At 50.5% G+C, this 22,577-nt stretch overlaps 1 protein-coding gene across 1 annotated transcript; it reads right to left on the bottom strand.

Annotated features, from left to right (window-relative positions):
• Positions 1-2,586: 2,586 nt before the first annotated feature.
• On the bottom strand, positions 2,587-19,837 carry MAP1LC3A (microtubule associated protein 1 light chain 3 alpha). Its single transcript, XM_014886281.2, has 4 exons — positions 19,699-19,837; positions 9,831-9,886; positions 4,070-4,176; positions 2,587-3,543 (listed from the first exon to the last, which is right to left on the bottom strand). Exons 1-4 carry the CDS (start codon positions 19,736-19,738, stop codon positions 3,381-3,383), a joined length of 366 nt encoding a protein of 121 aa, XP_014741767.1. The 5' UTR covers positions 19,739-19,837; the 3' UTR covers positions 2,587-3,380.
• Between the last annotated feature and the right edge of the window lie 2,740 nt (positions 19,838-22,577).

Below are 22,577 nucleotides of genomic sequence, written 5' to 3' on the forward strand. Positions count from 1 at the left end.
TGGGATGGCAGGGGAGATGCTAGATTGGAGCACGGGCCATCCTCCTTCCACTCCACGAGCGAAGTGAGAGAGTCCCAGCCCGCCCCAGACCCCGGTCCCCCCTTTCCTTTTCCGGTGTTCCCCTATCCCGCACCCCCCTGTGATAGAAAACTATTGCTACTAAGGTGTAGCCACAAATACTTAGCATAACAATGGGAGAAATTCCACAGAACGAAAAGGGAACAATTCAACCCCCAACACCCTGGCAGCAGAACTGGGTGTTTTGGTGGGTGTTTGTCGAGAGGGAAACCACATGGGCCAGCATCAGTCACAGCCTGTCTTAGCAGTCACCAGGTGATATTTTACAGTCTCATGGCTCTGGTTGATGTTGGGTGCAGTGTAACATGCAGAGGCTTGGCTGAGGCAACTTAGTGATGCTGTGAGGCACAGCCCCAGTGCAGCGCAGGTTCACCCCAGGCTCTTGCACAACATCACTGTGGGTGGCCTCAAGATGAACAGACCAGCAGCAGGATGTGCAGCTCTGTGCTGAGACAGATGGGGGATTGAAAGTGCCCTCTGAAACTGTCATGCTCATCCTCAGGTCTTCACTTTCTCTTCTGTCATGACAGAAATTATCAGCATTGCATTTGCATCTTTCCTTGCTAGTGCTCTGCCCTACCCACCCTTGTCCAGGCTCATCTGCGTTCCACCATACTCAGAGAAATCTCGGCCTCCTCCTACTCTGGTTGTTCCATCGTTTGGCATCATAGAGCTGTGCCGCAAAAGCTGAATGGGTCTGGTCTGGGTCAGGCCTTGGAGCCAGTCTGGCATATGTAACATCATCCACTAGTCAAGCAATGTCTGAAGTAGCCCAGAGGCATCAGCCCATAGAAAGCCCAAGCAGGCAGGTGTGCCCAAGCAGTTGGTTGTGCCAAAACACACAGCAGTTCCTGAAGGTCGCACGTGAAAGAATAGCAGAGCAGCAGTATAGGGAAAGGGCTCAATTTCATCTCCCACATGGACAGAAGAGGACAAGACAGCAGCATTCCCTTTCAGAGACTTTTGAGAACCTGCAGGTATGAGAAGCCAGGCCGTGCAAATCCCAGCTGGATGGATAAACACAACTGTGTAAGAACGAGCAGGGCTGCTGGATGCCCCTGGGGAAAGACTCCAGCTGTTACTCACCTTTATTTACAACTCACTGGGAGCTAAGGGCAGAGTGGGAGAACAGAGTGGAAGAACAGAGAACAGCAAAGAACTGCCTGAAAAAGAGTATGAGGAGAGATCCTGGAAGTGGTCAAACCTTGAATACAGTATCAGATGACAAGCAGAAAGTGCAGCCTGGTGAAGGACTTGGGGATGCTGGTGGATGAGAAGTGGACATGTCCTGGCCATGTGTGCTTGTGGACATGTCCTGGGCTGATCCCCCAGCGTGGGCAGCGTGGGGGATTCTGCTCCTCTGCCCCACTCAGGGGAGACCGCACCTGCAGAGCTGCCTCCAGCCCTGGGGCCCAGCACAGGACAGGTGTGGAGCTGTTGGAGCATATCTGCTACTCCTTTAGCACCTCCCATGGGCTGAGCTGGGGCAGCTGGCACATGCCCCATCACCTGCAGCACCCATCCCACAGGGAGGTGGATGGGAAAGGACCCTCCCTAAGGGACTGGAGTTTAAATAGCATGAGGCTGGTGCAAGGGGCAACATCCACCACTGCTCCAGCTGCCAGGACCAGCAGGCCAGCTGTTCTCACCTACACTGCAGGGAGCTGTGCTTCAGCTGGCTTCCAACATCTTCCTGCAGTGCTCTGTTGGATCTGTCCCTCATACCACCTCCTTTCCTGGATAGAGGATTCCCTGCAGGTGTAGGACAAAAACAACACAGCTGCAACTCAGGCAAGCCTTAAGTTTTTTCAGTGCCTAAACCCTTCTCTGCTGGATGGTGCAAAGGAAGTAGAGTGAGCCAAGGATCAGGGAGACACTGACTGGCCAAATGACCATCAGCCCCTGCCTTTGGTCGGAGAAAAGTCTGATGGAGTGCTCAGGATGAGCCACGATTTCCTGCACTGCTCAAAGCTTCCCTTAAAAATAAACTTTACAAACTTTACTCAGGTTTTTGTTCCCAGGTGAGGAGCTTAGTCAAAGGACAAGAGACTCTACACACGTAGGGCAAGGACAACCATGTTTCTTGTGTCACTATCCAGTGCTCTGTTCTCTAAACTAATCTTCCCCCTCAGTTCCAACCAGCTGCTTTTCCACAGCTTGGATTAACGAGCTCAGAAGCCTGGGCAGGTACACATACACACCAGTGAACATGGGGAACACACATCACACTTGATATACCAGAGACATTAACACGGACAAATGACATGGGAACAGAACATTCCTACAAGACACAATTTGAATTTATGTTTATTTTATATATATTTATATATATATATATATAAACACCTTTGTATAGATTAAACTGGGGAGAATTTTATCATGTACTTTTTTTGGTGTAATACATGACAAACAGGGACAGGAACATAGCAAATACAGATCAGTACATTCCTTCGGTGAACTCCTTGACACACTGAGACTGAAAAATTGCATGCAATGGGAAGACAGAGAGAAGGGAAATCAATTTTATTAAAAAAAAAGAAACAAGATAATCTAGGTACAACTGTCAACACAGGAGCAGCACTATAGACAGCAAACCTGTATAAATTAAAAGAAAATCCACTCTGACATCTACTATGCTTTAAAGTGCAATGAAGCCTGATTTATTTACCTACAGAATACAGGGAAGTTTTCCCCCTCTCCCCATTCCAATCTATCCCTAAAAAAAACCAGAAAAAACAACAAACAAACCCAAACAAACCAACCAATAAAATAAATCTAAAGGATATACATTATCCACAGTCCTATAGAGACGCCTACATCTACTCAGTAGCACCAAGAATCTGATACGGGTGTAATTAAAATCAATTAAAACTCGGGAGCAATGGTAACATCTGTTAGCTGCTTCTGCAGACCTCCTGCCCTTTATGAGTGCCTGGGGAGAGGTGGCTCTCCCTGTGCTGGGGTGACAGTGGCCCGGCGGGTCTGGCAGCAGCACAGCACACACAGCACAGCGAGAGCAGCGCAGGCACACGGGGAAGGGGCCAGGCCCCGCCTGGGTGGGCGCCTGGGGGGAGCGGGACTGACCTACACAGAGGGGAAGGGTTGTGTGAGTCCAACACGTGCCTCGAGCCTCTTTGGTGACAGGGTGATGGGGAGGGGAGGGAGGGAGAGAGGCAGGGAGGGGAAGGAAGGGGATCAGCACAGCCTCCCTCTTGTGAGCCTCTGGCTGTGTTGTCTTCTGAGGCCAGGGGCCTCTCTGTGCCACAGTTCATCTGTTTCCATATGCCAACTCTCAGCAACTCTCAGAAGCCAAAGGTCTCCTGGGAAGCATAGACCATGTAGAGGAAGCCATCCTCGTCCTTCTCTTGCTCGTAGATCTCCGAGATGGGGGTGGACACGCTGACCATGCTGTGCTGGTTCACTAGAAGGAAGAATGCCTGAGTGGGATTCAGCTGCAAGCGGCGCCTGTGGGAGGAAGGGCAGGAGAGGCAGGGTCAGCCCACTTGGGGTGCCCTGACAGCCAGTTCCACCTCCCCAGCAATGCTGTTCCCTTTGGGCCAGGCCTGCATAGCCAGAACCTCCTCCCTCTGCTCAGGACATGGTATCCATGAGTCTAGCTGAGCTGCTCAAGCCTCAAACGCCTCCTGAGTCAGGATTCTGCGAAGCCCCCCCTCTCCAAGTGCTATTGGCAAGCGCAAAGCAGAGGGGCCTCTTCCCTCTGAGCTGAAGAATAAAAGAGGGGATGGGGACCCCTTCATTTGTCATGAGTGTCCCCTTGAGGGAGACTCCAGCCCTTCACAAGGTGCTAAGAACCTGCCCTCCCCTGACCCCCACAATAGCCTGTACCACACACAAGGATGCTGCAGCTGCCACATCCCCATCCCTGCCCTCAGCAGCTGCCTCTGCCTCACTCTCACCCCACCATCCTGCAGAGAGTGGCCTGTGGGCGAAGACAGGCTCTCAACATGCCAGCTGAGGCCACCCCACTCACCGGATTATTTTGACCAATTCACTCATGTTGACATGATCTGGAACAAGGAACTTGGTCTTGTCCAGCACTGGCAGCTGTTTCTCCCCTTTGTAGCGTTCAATGATTACCTGGGGGGAAAGTCAAGGGTAGGATAAGTCATGTTCATGGTGTCCCACACACTCATCCTAAGGTCAAATACAAATCCAACTAGCATGGGTAGAAAAGCTGAGGTAAAGCCTCACTTTGCTTCACCCTCACAGGAAACAAAACAAAAAAAGGACATGAGCAGTGAGCACCAGGCTAGCTGCAGGTGGCTCTTCATCAGTCACCTGTGCCCAAGCCAGGCAGTGAAGAGTGTCCAAAACAATGAACTAGAGCAACAAGTGCTCTGGCTGGCTGAGAAACAGTAGGCACCACTGGACTGATACAGGATTCTTGTCCTCTGGCATACAGGAAATCTGAAGAGGAGTGAAGTATTTCAACATCACTTTCAGACTGACCAAACCCACAGGTTTTGCTGGCTTGAGCTACAGACATCTCATGATGCAGTTTCCTTCCCCCTTCCTCCCTGCTGCCATTCAGCATCTCTCTGCCTGCTCAAGAAGACCTGTGAATATTCCCAAGCAAGCAGTTTTTAGAAGTCCCAGTGAAGCCACTCAGGCATTCCTTCAGAAAGGGGGCATTTGGATTTCACCTGTCCCGCTCTTTATGTTAACAGTCAGACACACTGAGTCCAGGAAGGATCAGAAACCCAGGCCCATTCCAGCTGTGCACTGCGCTTCCCAGGCACCCCTGCATCCAGCCCGTCTTCCTCTGTCAGACAACTTGCTTGGAAAAGCTCTTACCATCCCTACATTCTGAAATGGCTGAATGATGATTTTTGATCAATTTACCTGCTGTTATAATTAATGATTTTCTTCTGTGAAGCTGTTTGCTGATAGCTACAATTGCTGTTCTAAACAAGCCTGGAAAGGTACCTTTTGTATTCTGAGAAACAAAGTGTCAGTTAAAATGGAATGCATTTTTAAGTAAAATGAAAATAAGAATAAGTGAAGAATATACAGCTTAATATGTTCCAATTACAGTGATGCTCTCTCACATCTCTCTAGCAACCTGTTGCTTTGCCCATAGAGAGACTCTTGGATACTCATCAGCCCATTATCCTCTCCCACCTGAGACTGAACATTATTTTTCACTATAAGGCAAGGAATTGCCATAATTTATTTTCCTAGGTCCTTTCCAAAAACACTCGAGAGACTGCAAATGGCTTTTGGCAGCACAGGGATGGAGCAGCATGCAGAGAGGAGGATCCCCAGAAGATGGCTCTATGGAGCCAGAAGGACCAGGGAACCTCTGCAAACACGGATTTCCCTTCCTTTGATCCCTTGTTGACACATCAGCTTCTGTCGGGAGCAGTAGCGGAACTCCTGCCAGCCTCCCTCCAGAGGTGGATCAGACACCCTGGCTGGAACACTGTGGAGTCACCAGTGATCTGGGACTGCCTGAGGAGCCCCCCAGGCCGTGGGGCTGATCTGACAGGGCTGGGCTACAGGCAGCTCCCAGAGGAGGGAGGGGTGTGAGGTGCCTTGCTGGGAGCTCTGCACCAAAACGGCCTCTGCACAGACCACCCAGGACAAATCTCACCCAAAGGAAACCAATGCCTGGGCAAGCAGCATGTGAACAGCAGGTATTTCCCCTTCGACCTCTTTTGCAAAGGAGGATCTGATTAAAGAATCATTTTCTGCAACAGACCAAATCATGCATTGGGACATCCCCTCACCGACCTGTTAATGGCCCTTCATCCCTCCAAGGAGGGCATACGGAGAACAAGATAAGCAGAACCATCCTACTGTATTTGAGTCTTACAAGGACAAGTGAGTATTTTGGCTATGGGGAGAGGAATAGTCTTGAGGGGCTGAGCACTCACAACAGCCACATACAAGGATGCTGCTGGGAAACACACAGGCAACAGTGGCCCTTCAGCTTTTTGGCTTGCACGAAGGAGCAGCTACATAGCAGCTGTGTGTTCATCCACCTTTACCTGCAGAGAGAGCCCTGCACGCCTGGATGATGGCCCAATTCTCACGAGAGCAGGACCAGAGGCCGGTGTCTCTCATTACCAGCCAGTTCCATCCCAAGAAGAAAGACCTGTAGATTAATCCAAGAATGGGATGCAACGGCTGTCCTGGCTCTTCAAGCAGCAGCTGCCTTGTGCCTTGAGCAGATACAGAGCCTCTCACATAGAAGAGCTCCAAGAGTTTCTGTTCCCAGAACATGAGCTGCTATTTGGGTAACCCAGCTATGAGAACAGGTGGCCAATGGACAAAACATTCTTGTCTAGCTCTGGAGGGAAAAGCATGATCAAGTGCTAAAGTTACATCCCTATGGCCACAGGGCAGGTGTACACAGCCACCCCCCATCCCATATCCTCTTCCAAGCTGTTGCCTTGAGCCAGGGGGTTCCTCAGCAAGGGACACCTGCTCTTGCAGGTGCAGAAACCACCACGATCTCTGCAGAAATCACGAGTGGGCACAGGTGGGGAGGGGAAACACATGGGGCAGAGCCTGAAGTCCTGGTCCCTCAGCAAAGGGGGCTTAGACAGTGTTTGTTCAAAGGACAACCTTTGTTCTGGGGCCAGTCTGGAGGGATGGAAAGGGAGCTTGGTAAGGAATATGGCCAGATGTAGTGGTCAACAGAGGTAAGGTCCAATCAGGAGTGAGGCTGGGAATGTATTCCCAGCAGACACAGAGGTTCAAATGCGTCTATGTAACATCTCCCCAACATCCATGGCCAGGCATAGAGATTGACACAGACACACAGCACTCACATGAGCATAGACTGCATGAACCTCATCCTGTCCCCCTCTGGCAGAGCAGAGTGCAGGTCCTTTAGTGGCAACAGACACCGTAGCCCTCAGTCAAAAAGGTGCTCTGGTGTTGATCCATCCAGAGTCATGTCAGCACTGGACACTGGATCTACAACTCCCCAGAACAGCCCTCCCAGGAACCCAGAGAAGGTTGTCCCTTCCTCTGAGTCTATAATTTGGGTTTCCATCCACACCTGTGCTTGGGCAGAGCATTATGTGGGATCTCCCACCTGCCATTGCCTCTCCATGCTCCTCTGTGGGTGCTCAGATGAACCCAACAGAGCCATCTCTGCATAGCCCAAATACCCCCTCAACTCTCCCTACCAGCTCGAAGGGCGGCCCTGTCTTCACCCCCCTCTACAGCCCATGACACACCAGACGTTCCTGAATTTAGCATTGCAGGGCTTTGGGAAATGGTTTGCTCCCATTGCTGCCCAGCAGAAGCTGTTCCCCAGCAATTGCAGACTCTCCGAGGGTTCAGTCATCTCCAGAAAGATCCCTGGGGTTGAGAGCAGGCAGAGACAGTGAAAGGGGCACAGGCTCTCTGTCCTCTAACAGAACAGAAGATGATTTTGAAAACATGTATTGAAGCTGTGGATGGAGGTTCCAGTGGAAAGGCTGGAAGGTCTCTGCTTGCTCTGACTGTCCGAGGAAGAATCGCGCTGCGAGGAGCAGCTGGTGATTTCTTCCCAAGAGAGCTGAGCGTGAGCAGCACCTACTGCCTACACAACCATCTCATCTTCTCAGCAAGAGCTGCGTGTGCCTGTGGTCAGCACTTTCTACAAGAGCAGGCAGTTCTGGAAAATGCAGAGACAGCAAAGGAGCCCTGGCATGAGGTGGACAGGGGAGCTGGCACCCGCCTATGTCCAGTGGGGCATCCTGGGATGTGACTTCTCTTGAAACACAAGCAAAGAACTCGACATCACTCCCTTCCTCAGCTTTCCCTGCAAGTACACTCATGGAAACAGGAGATATGCTCTTCCCTGGGCACACATCCAGGCCATGCCCTCTGCAAATCCTCCTGGCCCCCTCTCAAAGCAGAAGGGACTTGCCCAAGGACTCTGGCTGGAAACTGGAGATGCAGGAGGGCAGCAGGTGCTGCACAGCTTTGCCGTGGCTTCTGTCAGCAGTAAGGGTGTGACCTTGGATCTCCCTAACTCCCCCAGGCTGTGGGCTCAAACCCCTCTGCTAATTCCAAGCACCTCTCCAGGGAAACCAATCACTTGGAAAACACAGCTCCTGTCTTTCACAGTTCACCAAGACCTTCCTACAGCCCAATGAGCCTGCAGTGCTTGGACCCATGACAGTGCCCACACCACTCTCCTCCTGCACGAGACTCTGATCACTGCCCAGCACTGAAACCTGCAGATTTCAGAAACCTTCTCTGCCTTGAGGGAGAAGAGAAACAGCACCAAACTGGTGTTGGGTTCTAACAGGGTCTTTAGAGACACCAGTGACACAACCATGAGGCCTTCATGATCCTTCTCACCTCCTGATTCTTTTTACCCCTCCAGCAGAACTTGCATTGTGGTGTTGATCCCAACACAAAGAGCACTCCAGCCATGGGAGCTCTCCCACTATGTCTCAGTAATGCCATAAAACTCTGCCTGTGGATTAAGAGCTCTGGCTCCTTCTGTCCATTCCCCAAGCAACACACATCTGTGTGCAGGTGCTTGATAAATGCACGTGTGCATTTTATGTCTAACTTATTTCTAGTCTGGCCTTACTGCCAGAGCATGAATGCACTGCAATTAGCTCTGCCACAACTCTGGAGAATTACAGAGCCAGTCTAATGCCATTAAAACCACGTTAAAAGCAGAAGTCAATCAATGTGTTGACGACCTGGAGTACTGGTATCCAGGGTGCTGTGAGGGGCAGGCCCTGCTCTTCTGAGCTGCAAACATGTGAACACCACGTGAACACCACAGTTGTGGTGGGAGAAGAGGAGGAGAAAGAATTCTTCTGGCTAGAAGACACTGTGCTAAAAACAAAACAAGAGTGAGGCAGGAGTGGACTAAGATGGGCCAAGAGCAGTTTGAGACATTTGGTCTTGAAGGCCAAATACTGATAGTCTACAATTTTAAGACAAAGCTGATGTTCACCCAACACTGCGAGGGAGTTGAACTTCCTAGGAATCCTGTCTTTTTGGTCATAGATGCTGTGATATTGCAAATAGTAAGTCGAGCAAGCCCCAAGTACATAATTTCATAGAATGGTTTGGTTTGGTTTGGAAGGGACCTTAAAGGTGAGCAGGCTAGACCACTAGACCAGGCTGCTCCAAGCCCTGTCCAACCCAGTCTTGAATAGTTCCAGAGGTGAGATGTTACTCTAAGTTCTCCATCTTCTCAGGAAGAGAAGAATATACTCAGGTAGGAACTCAAAAGCACACTCACAGCCAAAGAGCAACTCAGCATATTAGGTGTGACATGGGCAGGAAGAACTGCAAGTTCATGGTGTCTCACCTGCGTCTGTTAACTGTAGGTGCTGGGAAAGCACAGAACAGGTATGAATGATCCTAAGAGAGACTCTGTGCTTTCAATGCAGCTCACACATCTTTCTCTGGGCAGAGAGAAATCCTTACCAGGTTATCCAGGGAAAATCAGGTAGCTACTACAGCCAAAAGAAAAGCCATTTCAGAGCATTCTCCTACTGCACTAGCTTGAAAGTAGATTTGAGAGCAAATCAGTCCCCTCCCTCCAGGGCAGCATGGAGCTCTAGAGCCAGACTGTCCTTTGCACTGCAGAAAACACATCTGCTATTAAGCAGCTGGCACACACAAGACACTGGAGACTCATGGGGACCATCCTGTGTTCATTCCAGGGAGCAAAGTTTTGCAAGCTCCATGGAGGACACCCAGGAGCACAGAGGGATCCTGAGAACAAAGTCTGACACAGAAGAGTGAGAACAATCACTTACCGGGATTTTGTTTGGATGCTGCTCTCGGATCTGCTGCACTTCTTTACAACGATCCGCTGGAGAGAAGCAAGTAAAGAAATGAAGTTACAAACACCTGTGTGTGGTAGGGCAAGCAGAACTGAGGTGCCCACCCTGAAAGCCACAGCCTGACCCAGAGAGAGGGACATTTCCCAAGGAATGCACATTCTGCTCACCAGGCCTTTTCTGAGCATGGTCTGCCAGATGGCAGCTTCAGTGACCAACCCTTCACGGCTTCCTAACCACCCCCCAGGCTGGGACACACCACTCTGCCTAGTAAAACTGGGCAGCACACCTGGAAATCAGGAGAGTGAAAGGAGACCATAAAGACAACAAAACTAACTTAAATCCACCCTAAGCAAATGCAGCTCCTGGCAATGGGTGCGGGGCAGCAGCACAGCTTCAGGGGCTGTGCTCTGCAAGTTCAGGCTCTTCGTGTCTCCTGGATGCTTCCCTCAGGGAGACAACTCTCCAGCTGGGCTAGGTTTTAGCCATTTCCTTCTGTCTGTTGTGCACTTCCAAGCACTCTCTGGCACAGTGCCTGGTTCCACAAGAGCTGCACCTCGCCAAGGAGGACTCGCCTAGCACAGATCTACAGAGTAGCTACAACAGCTCTTGGCCTGACAGAAAGTATTTCTAGGCCTGGATGCAGGAAGAAAACTTTAAGCAAGGAGATGACCCATGTATAGAAAGACTTTTCCTGCAGTTGTTCTCATGCTTTCTATTTCTATTCCATTTTCCTGCACAATTGATGTTTATTGACACACACAACAGGCAGCACATAGAACTTATGCACTCTTCCAGTTTACAGGAGAATTCCCATACCCCTCACTGCTTTACCAGAGGGCTCTCCACTTTCCACAACCCAAAGCAGCAGAAAACAGAGGGAAAAGCAGTATCAGAGTTAGGTAGGGCTCTATGCATGCTCTTCCTGGGACTACAGACCTGCACTCCTCCTGAAACTTCCACTACTCTGGGAAGTGCTTCACAGCCTACCATGGCCCATCTGAAATGCCCGGAAACGAAGCCAGTGGGTGAAGGTCAATGACAAAGCACTGCCTAGAAAAGAGATCTAGGTATTACAGGACACGTCATGGGATCATTCTGCCACACACAGCACAGCACTGGCTCCAGCCCGATTCCCCTCATCAGCTTACACAGCCCCAGTTCCTCATGACCCACTGGGATAATGGAGGGCAGGATAAATGTATGTATTTGAGTGTTTTCTCCTCAGAAACACTGATAATTTCTCCTCTGAGTACTCAATAAAACTTTATTGCTTATATGTTGAATTCGGCTAGATATAACTTCGGGAAGAAACTGGAATGTCTTTAAAAGTCACAAGACTACAAAATAATTGAAAGTTCTGAGCACCATTCCTGCCTCCTCTGAGAGGAAAATATCGCTCTGCTAGGAATTGTTAGACCTTTTATTCTGTAGGACTCCATAGGCAAGCAACACAAAGCAAGATTATTTGTATTTCATTAAAAATTCAGGCATACTTGTTTGGGATTTTATGACTGAAGATGCAGCTTCTCATGTTTCCTTTTCATCCAATCCAGTGCTCCAGGGATCCAGAGTCATCCTTGTGACACAGACAATTTTCCCCTGAGGTACCAATAAGCCAGGGAGTCACAGAGATATCAGCACCACACGTGACACTCATGACACTGGTACAGAGACACCTCCCTGGGAATGCTGAAGGACACAGTGCTAGCAGCACCCAGCCCACACCACCCAGCTGAAGCAGAAGCAGCTGCCCTGTCCCACAGAGCCTCATTCCCACATGTTCACTTGTATCCAGGATGGAGCATCCAAAAGGCTGGAGATCCAGAGCTCAACTGGATGACACTGATCACCATGGAAATTCCAGCAGCTTGACTACAGCCAGCTCAGACTTCTGGGTGTTAACACAGCCTGCAGAGCTATGTCCTCACATTTGGCCAGTCATTCTGGTTTCAGTATCCACCCTAGCCTGCTTCTCTCTCCTTACCATCAGATGGCCATGTGGATGAACTTCCTAAACACCATGTGCTGCTCTGCAAGGTCACAGGACTGTTTGCACAGGAAGCCCCAGCAATGCAAGTAATTGTGAGAAGGGTCAGAAAAAGAATTTGCTGAAGGCATGTTATCATGGCTAGTAAATGAAGATAACCTTGGAGCATCCAACTAGCCCAGGCTGCGTGTGCAAAAAGGCAGCCACATGCCAGACACCCCTTCCTGCTCCCTGAAAGCATCACCAGCTACAGCACAAGGAGATGACACAAGCCATCACCACCTTCATTTTCACAGTGGAAACAGAGGTGCGTCCTGCCCATTACACTGAAAAAGGTGCTACACAGAGAGGAAGAGGGTGCATTATTACAAGAACTGAGGAACATCAGTGCCTCAGGATTCCACCCCTGGGACCAGTCCTTTGTCCCCCAAGGGGAGCAGACAGGGTGCCTTGGACAGAAGTGGCTGCTGCAGAAAGCTCCTTCCAGGTTTGCTGACTCCATGCCCAGGAGGAATCAAGGGCATGATTCACCAGTGACGGCTTTCAGCTACCCTCAAGTCTGCTGGGCCAGTGGAAGCTCTCCTGTCCCACCCTTTAAAACCTGCCACATGCCCAGGAGGGCCTGCTCCCTCTGGCCAGCAAGACCCAGGGCATTCACAGCCTTCCTGACCTCAGGGGACCCTGTGGCAAAAGGTTGATCTGCAGGTTACCACAGTGGAATGGCAGCAGGTGCTGCTTTACTCCAGGGGCTGCTGGATCCCTCCAGCAACTCCATGGATTGCAACAACAAACACCTCAAACACTGCACTTCTCTGGCCTGGAACTGCTCACTTCAGAAACTTCATTCAGGAAGGCAGCTGGGAGCAATCCCACCTAAGGTGCTCAGGTTCCTGAATATACAGGCAGAAGTTTCAAGGACACCTGAAGCACTGGTAAAGAGCACACTCTGTCCCATCCTAGCCTTGGAGAGCCAAAGAAGCAGGCTTGGCAATCAGGAAAAGCTGCATCAATGCCTGATGATTTCTGTGCACATAGGAGTTCGGGCACAAGAGATCTTCAGCAAGAGATAATGATGGTCACCCACACCCTCCTCAGCCTGGGGTAGGAGCAAGAGGTTGAGCCTGTGACTCATGAAAGCATCAACATCACACAGCAGGAACGGCTATAAATACCAGCCTTAATTTAATGTCTATGAATTTAATCTAAATCACAGGAATACAGAGAAAACTTTAAAGGGCACTTCAGAGAAACCTGGCTGGAGGTGCCAGCACCAAACCCGAGCGATGCTCCGGACAGGCACGATCTCCCCACTCCAGCACCAACAGTGTTTGCACACTCACATTTCATAAACAACAGGTCTATCTTACAAGCTTTGTTCTCCTCCTGCAGCTCAAGTTGCTGAAGTTGAGACTTCCCCCTTTCTGGCAGCACCTGGTTACAGTTAATGCTTAGCCAATGTGCAGAGCAAGCCAGAGCTGTTTACACAGCCCTATCCCTATCCATGTTCTCCTCTGGTGCTTCCTCGCTGTCAGGGGAGCAGAACATTACACCTGACTGCAGCAGCTCGGGGGCTCCAGCTCAGGAGCTGAGAAAAAAGGGAAGAGCCCCATCCCTGCTCCAGTTGTGGGCACCACATGCCCTCCATGAGGGAAGCCAGACTTCTCCCCAGTGCCAGGATGTCAGATCTCAAGATGGCAGCAAGACAAAATTCACACAATTTTATTGGTTATTCCCAGGGAAACTTCTCTGCCAGGGCCTATTGAAAGACGGGAGTATTTTTGTAGCATTGCATATGCCAGGAAATTGCCTATTTTTCCTCCAACTGCTGTTTCAACTGTTAAGTACCAACAGCAAAGCTTGCCCAAACCACCAGAATCCTGGCTGTTTTCTTGACTGAGGTCCTTCCCAAGCTGTGCTCCAAAAGATGCAAGCACACAGTGTATCCCATGGCAATGCAGGATGAGATCATTATGGCAGTTGAGGAGAACAGTGGAAAATTTTAAGCCACACTTTGCAAACATTAACCTTTTTTATCAGCAGTGCCCAGGAACCCTGGCCACAGGAGCCAGGTCCCTGCTGTGCTGGGCACTGTGCAGACACAGAATGAAAGAACAGTCTTGGACGCAAAAGAGCCTCAGCAGACAAAAGATACAGATCGTGGGATAGAAGGAAAACATATGGCAAGTCTTCCAACAGCGCTGTTGCATAAGGGGCACCATTCTTCAGGAGATTCTAGACAAGCACTGCTCAGGCACTGGTGCTGCCCCAGAGCAGCAGATGGACAATAGGGAGAGGCCCTGCTGCCTGTGACCAGCAGGAATGATGTTAGGAAAACACCAGTAAGAACAAATATCACCTGGAAAGGTCATCAGCATGCTACCAGATAAACAACTCCTGAGCTGAGCAAGGGCTGTGTGGAGAGCAAAGCAGAGACCAGAAATTCAGCCATGAGCTACTGCTTCTCCCTGTGTCCCACAGCTCCAGAGTGTACAGAAATCCCTGGCACCTCCAGCAGGCTTCTGGCCGTGTGGCTTCTCCCTGCCATCCATACAACACCCTGGCAGCCAGCCCAGAGAAGGATCTGCCTAAGATTTGAAACAGATGCAAGAATGAACATATTTCTTCAAGAAGCTGCTGTGGTCAGTCCCAGGGCAGGGTGCTGCTAGAGCATGGACTTCTCTCCAAGAGATTTTCTGCCAGGAGAGGAGGAATTGCATGGTTTGAAATCAGGATGTGTGTGGGATGAGCTGGCAGTGCTGGAGACACATGCCAGTTATGCAGGTCATTCTAGATGAACATCAATGACTATTTCTGCAATATCACACCACCCTAAGACCAGACACCTCTAACCACCAGGAAACATCCCCATGAATGTGTCATGGCTCACCCAGCACCTGGCCTGACCTGCCCTTGCCCAGTGCTCTTTCTCAGGCCAGTGGTGCTGTGGGAAGAGCAAGAGAAGACTCCAACATCCAGGAAGGAAGGAGGCTGTGCCCAGGGCAGGTGTCCTCAGCACCTCAAAGGGTGCTTGTCCCAGGCTACATAGGACAGAAGCACTGTAAAGCTCTGACAGCGCTTCTGATTGTAAGGTTTATTCAATTGTCTATCTGCAAAGTTGGGTGCTCTGCACAGGACAAATGACTCCGAACCAAATCTACACTGCTGTGTACCTAAAAGCTTCGAACTAACAGAAAACATGTCTCTGCATCATGGAAGGTGGAGCCTGAAGCTCCACTGTCCCTGGAAGGTATTACCCACATGAACATGGAGCAGTGGATGCTCTGTCTTCATGACTCTCCATCCCATCACTAGCTGCAAGACCAAATGTGCAGTGTCTGGGAGGATTTCTGAATGCCAGGTTCTTGGGGCCCTGTGACTGAAGAAGGATCTCAGCAGCCTTATTCATTTACAAAAGTTCCCAATCTTCCTGGCTCCAGAATAGAGCTTGAAAATTGATTTTAAAACACAAAGAGGAAACACCTTCATTTTTCTTATCAGTTTAAAAATGTAACAGGAGTATGATTTTGACCCTAGCGTCAGGAAAGAGCATTTGTTTCTGGCAAATCATGATAAGGGCTCAGCTCATGATCAAGCAGAGCCACACCACAACTGTGAACTCTAAATACGTGTCAAGACACTTGTCCTCTGGTTGTACAGTACCACTGGAGTGACATAACCCAAGGGGGAATGGCATTAAACTGACAGAGGGCAAGATTAGATGAGATATTGGGAAGGAATTCTTCCCTGTGAAGGTGGGGAGGCTCTGGCACAGGTTTCCCAGAGAAGCTGTGGTTGCCCCTGGATCCCTGGAAGTGTCCAAGGCCAGACTGGATGAGGCTTGGAGCAACCTGGGATAGTGGAAGGTGTTCCTGCCCACAGCAGGCGGTGGAATGAGATGGACTTTAGGGCCCCTTCTAAACAAAACCATTCTGGGATTCTGTGGTCCACCCCTACCATGGGACATGCAGGATGAGCACTGGACCTCCATCATCCAAACAGCTTAAAACTCACTGCACCCCCTGAGCATGAGGGGCAAACAGGCAGCACCTTCTGTGTCATGTCAGGATGGCAAACTGAGTATTTACATCACAGTTTCAGATAAGGAACTGTTTTTGTGCCCAACATTTAATCACAGTTTCACTATCCTTGGTAAAGGAACAGCGAGTTCCCTCTGTACAAGCCCTCGGGAGGCTGCTGTGCCAGGGTTTCCATCTGCCTGCTGCATGACCTTCTACCTGGACAACCTTCTCATCTCATATCCTCTAAGACAGCAGGAACACACTCAGATTTCTCAGAACTACTCAGTACACTTCAAATTGCTCAAAGAAAGACCTGGTACTGCTGGCAGGACTGTATTTTGGTGCAGCCCACCATGCACCTGCATGTGCCCACACACAGGCTACTGCTATTTGTGCACAAACAGGCCTGGACATGCACAGATGCACTGGGGACACGTGTCAGACACCAGAGTTTTGAATTAATTCCTTCATTTTCTCTCACAGCCTTAAGCCACCTTCTGAGGACAAAAGGCAGTGAACAACAGCATGACAGATCTGGTAGTGTTCACATACTGCTAGTCAACCACAGAATGTCACACGAGCAAGTGACACACTGAGACCTCCCAGGTGACTCTCCTGGCCGTGATCCCTGCTGGGACTGAGCACAGAAAGAACACCAAAGTCAAGGGACATGACTTATCCATAGCTCATGGCTACTTGATGACAGAGGCAGCAAGGGCCTACCAGCCTGACAGCCCCTGGATTCACCAGTCTCCACCCTTCTGGCTCAAAAGAAGATCTGAAGTTCTTATAGTGGAAAAAAAAAATCAAATAATGAACAAAAGACACAGGTTTTATTATTTCTGGCTGCCAGTCAGGACCTTTTGTTATATAAAACAATAATAATAAAAAAATCAAAATTTGTGGTCTACATGTCAGGCTGGAATTTGTTCTGGAAGCCTGTTCAGTTCTTCAGCACTGATAATTACTCTCAAATCCAGTCAAGTCACAGAATGTCCTCAGTAATTAATCCAAGACACAGGTAGCTAAGCAGCAGCTTGGAGCAGCATCGTCCTCTCAAGGAATCCCATCTCTCAAAGGAGAACTGCCAGAGCACAGACACCCTGAGGACCAGCCAAGGACCAGCATGGGCTCATGGACTGACCTCACATCAATATCCAGATGCTCTTCAAAGCCAGTAACAAGCAAAACCGTTGTGACAAGCACAGGATGGTGTGTGAAGCAGACAGTTCAGCCACTGCTGGTCTCTCGATGGCTACAGGCACAGCTGAACAGAGTTCACGCTGGATGACTCCCCAGGGATGCTGCTCCCCAATGCCAGAGGGGATTCACTCCACACCCACCATGGCCTTTCCTCTGAAGAGGAGTTGCTTCCACAACCAATGGCTGATCTCCCAGAGGATGGAACCCGGGATGGGAACACCCTGTCCAGAGGCTGAGGTCAATCCTCTCTGTTTATCACCAAGCCAGGGGCTCCACACACGTAGGACACGGGGGCACAGGACCGAGGTACTCTGGGTCATGCAGCTGGTCCAGTAACCAGGCCCATGTCCGTCACCACGCTGGTTTTGTGCTGCATTGGAAACACAGCTGGCAGCTGCTGCCAGCCCAATGAAACCCCCACTTCAGGAGCAGGGGGACAATGCTCCCAAGGACTCGTGTTCCTTTCGGGAAGTGTAACGGTGTCGTCAGGCTGCTGCACGCTCTCACTACTGCCAGGACAGCCTGTTCTTCTGACACGGACCACAGTTTTGTTCTGGGAATTGTTTTGGACTCCTGCAACAGATCTGAACATGCCTCAGCCTCTGGGTTCAGCACATGGATACAGAGGGTGCTGCTACATTTCACCCCCTGCACCCACAGCAAGGATGTTCTGCTGCCTTGGACCTGCTCAAAGAGCTCACCTGCTCACCAGGGACAGCACTGCAGATCATGGGAGAAGTCACTGCTCCATGCCCTACACACCTTTGGTTCTTGGACCAAAGCCGTGGTGTTTCCCAGCCAGTCTCCTTCTCAAGTCCTCAACAATGATGAAAAGGAATCAGGAAATTTTACTCAGGAGAGACCCAAGACCAAGCAGATGAACAAACATAAGAAATTCACAGAAAAATTCCAAAAATACAAGGAGGAACACAAGCATTGAGGAAAGCAGAATCTTCACTGAGGAGCAGCAGACCAAGACCTAAGGCAGCCACTTGCCATGAAACTGGAGCTTGGGTGCCTTTTGTAAACAGCCATAGCCCTGACTCTGCCTTTTCACTGCTTTTTTGGAACTGTTCCATTTCTGTGAAGTTTTGAAGCCTTGAAAATTAAGCCATTCTGAGGGCTGGAGATGTTTTCCACCAGCCCTCTCCAACTGCATTGTAAACAATTACTTCCTGCTCCTGTTGTGTAATGATTCAAAGACAAAAACAAGCCGTATTTACTTTCTCCAACAGAGTAATTCCTGCCCTGACCCAAAGCAACTGCGGGGGCTGCCAGGCCTTCTCCTCCTGGCTCAGCTCTGCAGCCCAGTCAGCTGAGAGAGCAAAAGGGCAGAGGAAAGTACAGAGAAACAAGGAGCACTTGCAGTTGCCGGCATCAAACTCCCTCATCCCCTCTGTCCCTCCTCGACTATTTTAATCCTGCTTTCTTTCAACTACTCTGAGCCTCAGATTTTGTTTTCCTTCTGGCTCACACAAAGTCTGAGCAATCCACAAAGGCAAACCAGTCTTCTCTTGACCATAATAAGCTGATTCTCACCAGTTTAACAGTAGGGAGTTACTTAGGAATTGATTTAGAACTTTACTGGTTTTAATACACAGCTTAGGAGAACACAGCAGGGTCCCAGCAAGGATCCCAAGCTCCAGGCTTTGGCTGGTTCTTGTTTGTGCGTGTTCCCTTGGCTCAGTCCTATGGCAGGGGAGGGCTGGGTAAGCATTCAAGGCCAGAAGGGTTGTGCCAATAAAATACCAAATATTTACAGTTTCCAAGAGAGCAGCAAGGGGCTGGATCAGCAGTTTTCAGCAGGCAAAACGCCCTCACCTGCGTTTGGACAGTCTATGGCAAAGTATGAGGGTTTTTAGGCATGAAAACACCAATTTCAGCATTATACAGCCAGTAAAGCTCAACTGTTAGCCCCTCCCCAGGAATTTAACCTGCCAGAAACACACACCTCTCCCTGCACCAGCTGGCAAAGTGCAAAAGACACAGCAGTTGATGTTTCCTCAGAATCCACTATCGGGTCTGGAGATAAAATCTGGGACTTTCTACAGTAACCTCCTCACCTACTGAGCATCCCCACCACGCACCTTTGACAAAGGGGTAGGGAGGAAGTGAGCATTGACTCCTCCGAGTCTCCACAGCCATGACAGAGGGCGTGGGGCATCCTAGAACAACAACCGCCCTAACGCTGACGAGATGGGGAGCGCGGAAGGCGATTTTTGGGAAGGTCTTTGTGCTCCGACAGTCAGAGGGGACACCCGGCCACCACCCTCGTCCCTAGGCATTCCACGGCCCCTCGCGGCCGCCACCGCGCCCCGCTGACCCCGGTCCCCCGGAGAATCGGCGACACAGCGGGGACGGCCCGGGGACATCGCCGAGCTCCGGCCGGGCGCGGTGCGGCCCCCCCCGGTGCGGGGCCGGCCGGGATGACATCACCTCGCGGCGGCTGCGGCACCGCCGCCCCCGGCCCGGGCCCCGCTGCTCCCGCGGCCGCGTCCAGCGGGGACCCGCAGTGGCCGAGCCCCCGCCCGGGCGGGGCCGCCCCGCAGGGCAGCACAGCGGAGGCGGTGCAGGGCAGATCCCCATGTCCGTCCCTCCCTCCCTCCCTCCGGCGCGGCCGCTCCCCGCTCACCGAAGGTGCGGCGCTGCTTGAAGGGCCGGTCCGAGGGCATCGCGGCGGGACCGGGACGGCACCGGGACCGGGCGGCTCCGTCTGCGCTGGAACTGCGGCGGAGCGGCGGTGACGTCACCTGCCCCACCCGTAGGGGGTGGGGCTTGTCCCGCCCGGGGCACCGCCCACCCCCGCGACCCCGGAGCTCGGTCTTGCCGGGTCCCGCAGTCGCCCGGGAGCCGCCGACTTTGTGGGGCTACACACGGCTTTGGGCTGGAAGGGGTCCTACAGCCCAGCCCGTGCCACCCCTGCCAGGGGCAGGGACACCTTCCATTGTCCCAGGCTGCTCCAAGCCCCATCCAGCCTGGCCTTGGACACTTCCGGGGATCCAGGGGCTTCTCTGGGCACCCGGTGCCAGGGCCTCCACACCCTCACAGGGAAGAACTCCTTCCCAATATCCAGTCGAAATCTCACCTCTCTTAGTCTTTGGACTAGCTATTCCCTCTCGTCCTATTACTATCTGCCCCTCTCTTTTTCATAAGCCCCAACACAAGAGTAGAGCAGCTGGTGACACGAGGACAGCCATTCCATAGGACACCATGGCAGAACATCCCCATGTTCCATTTCATGGGACATAATGGTTTATTCAGAGATGACCCAAAACACGAGCATTTTTTCCAGTCCTGATGGAGCAGAGCACTTGAGGGCCTAGCTTAAGGCAGCAGAAATACATCTGGGCTGGGATTTCCGCAGGTGCTCAAAGGATGGAGGTGTCCATGACTCGAGCCTGCAGTGGCATCTTCTGGACATCTTGGTTCAAACATCTTCCAAGTGTCACTGCCAGCTTTGGGCAGCAAACATAGCTATTGTGAGAAGGGTGGAGGAGAAGGAAGGATTGTGTGGGGATGAAGCCACAACAGTTCAGACCACAGGCTCCAGCCAACAAACCTGGATTTAAACATACATTTAATCATACAGATACTCAGACATTTGCAATTCCCACATGTACCCCAATCATCTCCCCACTAACGAGCCTGTTGTTTTCCCTGCTGCATTCACAGCCGTGGTTATGCTGAATATTTTAAAGGCTGCAGCACAACTACAAATAGGGCAGCTATTTCTGGAGCTGGTAAATGAATCAAAAACAACTGCAAACAGAGCGTCAGTGTTTCACCAGGTCTAATATTCCTTCTCACTGCACACTGCAACAGGAGCTAGAGCACTGTGGCACAAAACAGGAACAAACACAAATGTTAAAGGATTAAGTACAACCTTGGTAAAAAAAGAAATGAAAGATGCAGTTTTGAAAGAACTGCTCTGATTATTGTGCCACCAGTTAAAACAAATATATATTTAATGAGAAATGATGAAATTCTTGTTTCCTTGTTGAGTTTACCCAAGAAAGAAAATATTTTCATAGCCAATATAATGGATTTTCCTTGACCAAGCAGTAGTTAAACAAGCACATACTGGTAAGGAAGTATAAACTCACAAGATTCACTTTCATAATTAAGATACAAGTAGAAATATTAACCTCTGATTATAGGTCCTGTTACTCTGAGAATACTGAAGGGAAAGCAGGAATGTTGAATCAGACATGGCAAGTGATGACCCCTACAGACTTCATCTTCAGCAAAAGGGTTTATTACAGTTGCTATAAAGTGTGAACCTCTTTTTGATGAGAGGAATGTGGAAGTCTTCCCAATTTAGTGATGTGGCCCCTGGTTTTATCCATGCAGACCTCATTGCAGGACTGGGGCCATAATTCCACAGAATATTATCCAGACACCTGGAGAGGGAGAAAAAAACCATTTCATAGGAGCCCTGGAGCATCTCAGCATATTAATGCTTCTCAGCATTCCAGAAATGGGATATGGATCAAAGACGTTTGATTTAATTTAGACACTTCCTCCTTCAACCCTCAGCTTCTTGAACAATCCTGCACACATTAATGCCTCTCTTGCCTGGTCTTACTGATGTCATGGGCAGAACTCCTTATTTAAGGAGGTGCATTTCAGATCTAACCCCCCCTCCCCCGGATCAGTCAAAGGTTTAAGGCACCACCGAGCCTAATATGACCTGGAATCAACAACCAGCTTCCCGCATGCCAGCATTCCATAGTGTAGCAACAATAATGAGCACTCCTGGATCTTGTGAAAACACAGCAGTGAGGCAAATCTCTCTGAAGGAATCCTGTAATGCTGCTAAAAGGAAGTGTGTTTTTGTCAATGGAACTGGGTTGTTGCTCAGGCTCCTGCTGGCCAGGGCAGTGTCTGGGCTCCTGCCCCTGCACCCCCAGCTGCTTTTGCTTCTCCTGCAGCTGGTGGGTGCCAGGAGCTGCTGTAGCTCTGCTCACTTTAGCCCAGCCTCTCTTGGTGAGATCTCTGTCCCCTAGAGAAGTAAGACAAGATCAAACATAAATCACAGACTGGTTTGGGTTGGAAAGGACCTTAAATCTCATCCAGTCCCAATCCCTGCCATGGGCAGGGACACCTTCCACTATCCCAGATTGCTCCAAGCCCCATCGAACCTGGCCATGGACACGTCCAGGGATGGGGCAGCCACAGCTCCTCCGTGTCCTCTATGTGAAGGACACTATCATCAGCTGCCTTAGGCAGGGGAGGAGTTACTTGGGAGGGCACTGGAGCCAGCAGAAATCTATAGAAGGTTTTACACAAGCTCAGCTTTTAGAGTGTTACCTCCACTCCTCTGTCAGAGCCTTATCTCGGCACAGAGGCAGAGCAAGAGACACATCATTGGGCCTCAAGTGCTGTTCTTCCCAACCCAGAGCTATGTCCCAAACTCCCTTTCATTACCTTGTTAATCCATCAGGGCTTTTTTCCCAGCAGCAGATGCTTCCTCAGCCTTCGACAGGGATCCACAAAAACCAAAACTGACTT

This window comes from Sturnus vulgaris, chromosome 17 (assembly GCF_052056855.1).
Source record: "Sturnus vulgaris isolate bStuVul1 chromosome 17, bStuVul1.hap1, whole genome shotgun sequence".
NCBI classification, from domain to species: domain Eukaryota; kingdom Metazoa; phylum Chordata; class Aves; order Passeriformes; family Sturnidae; genus Sturnus; species Sturnus vulgaris.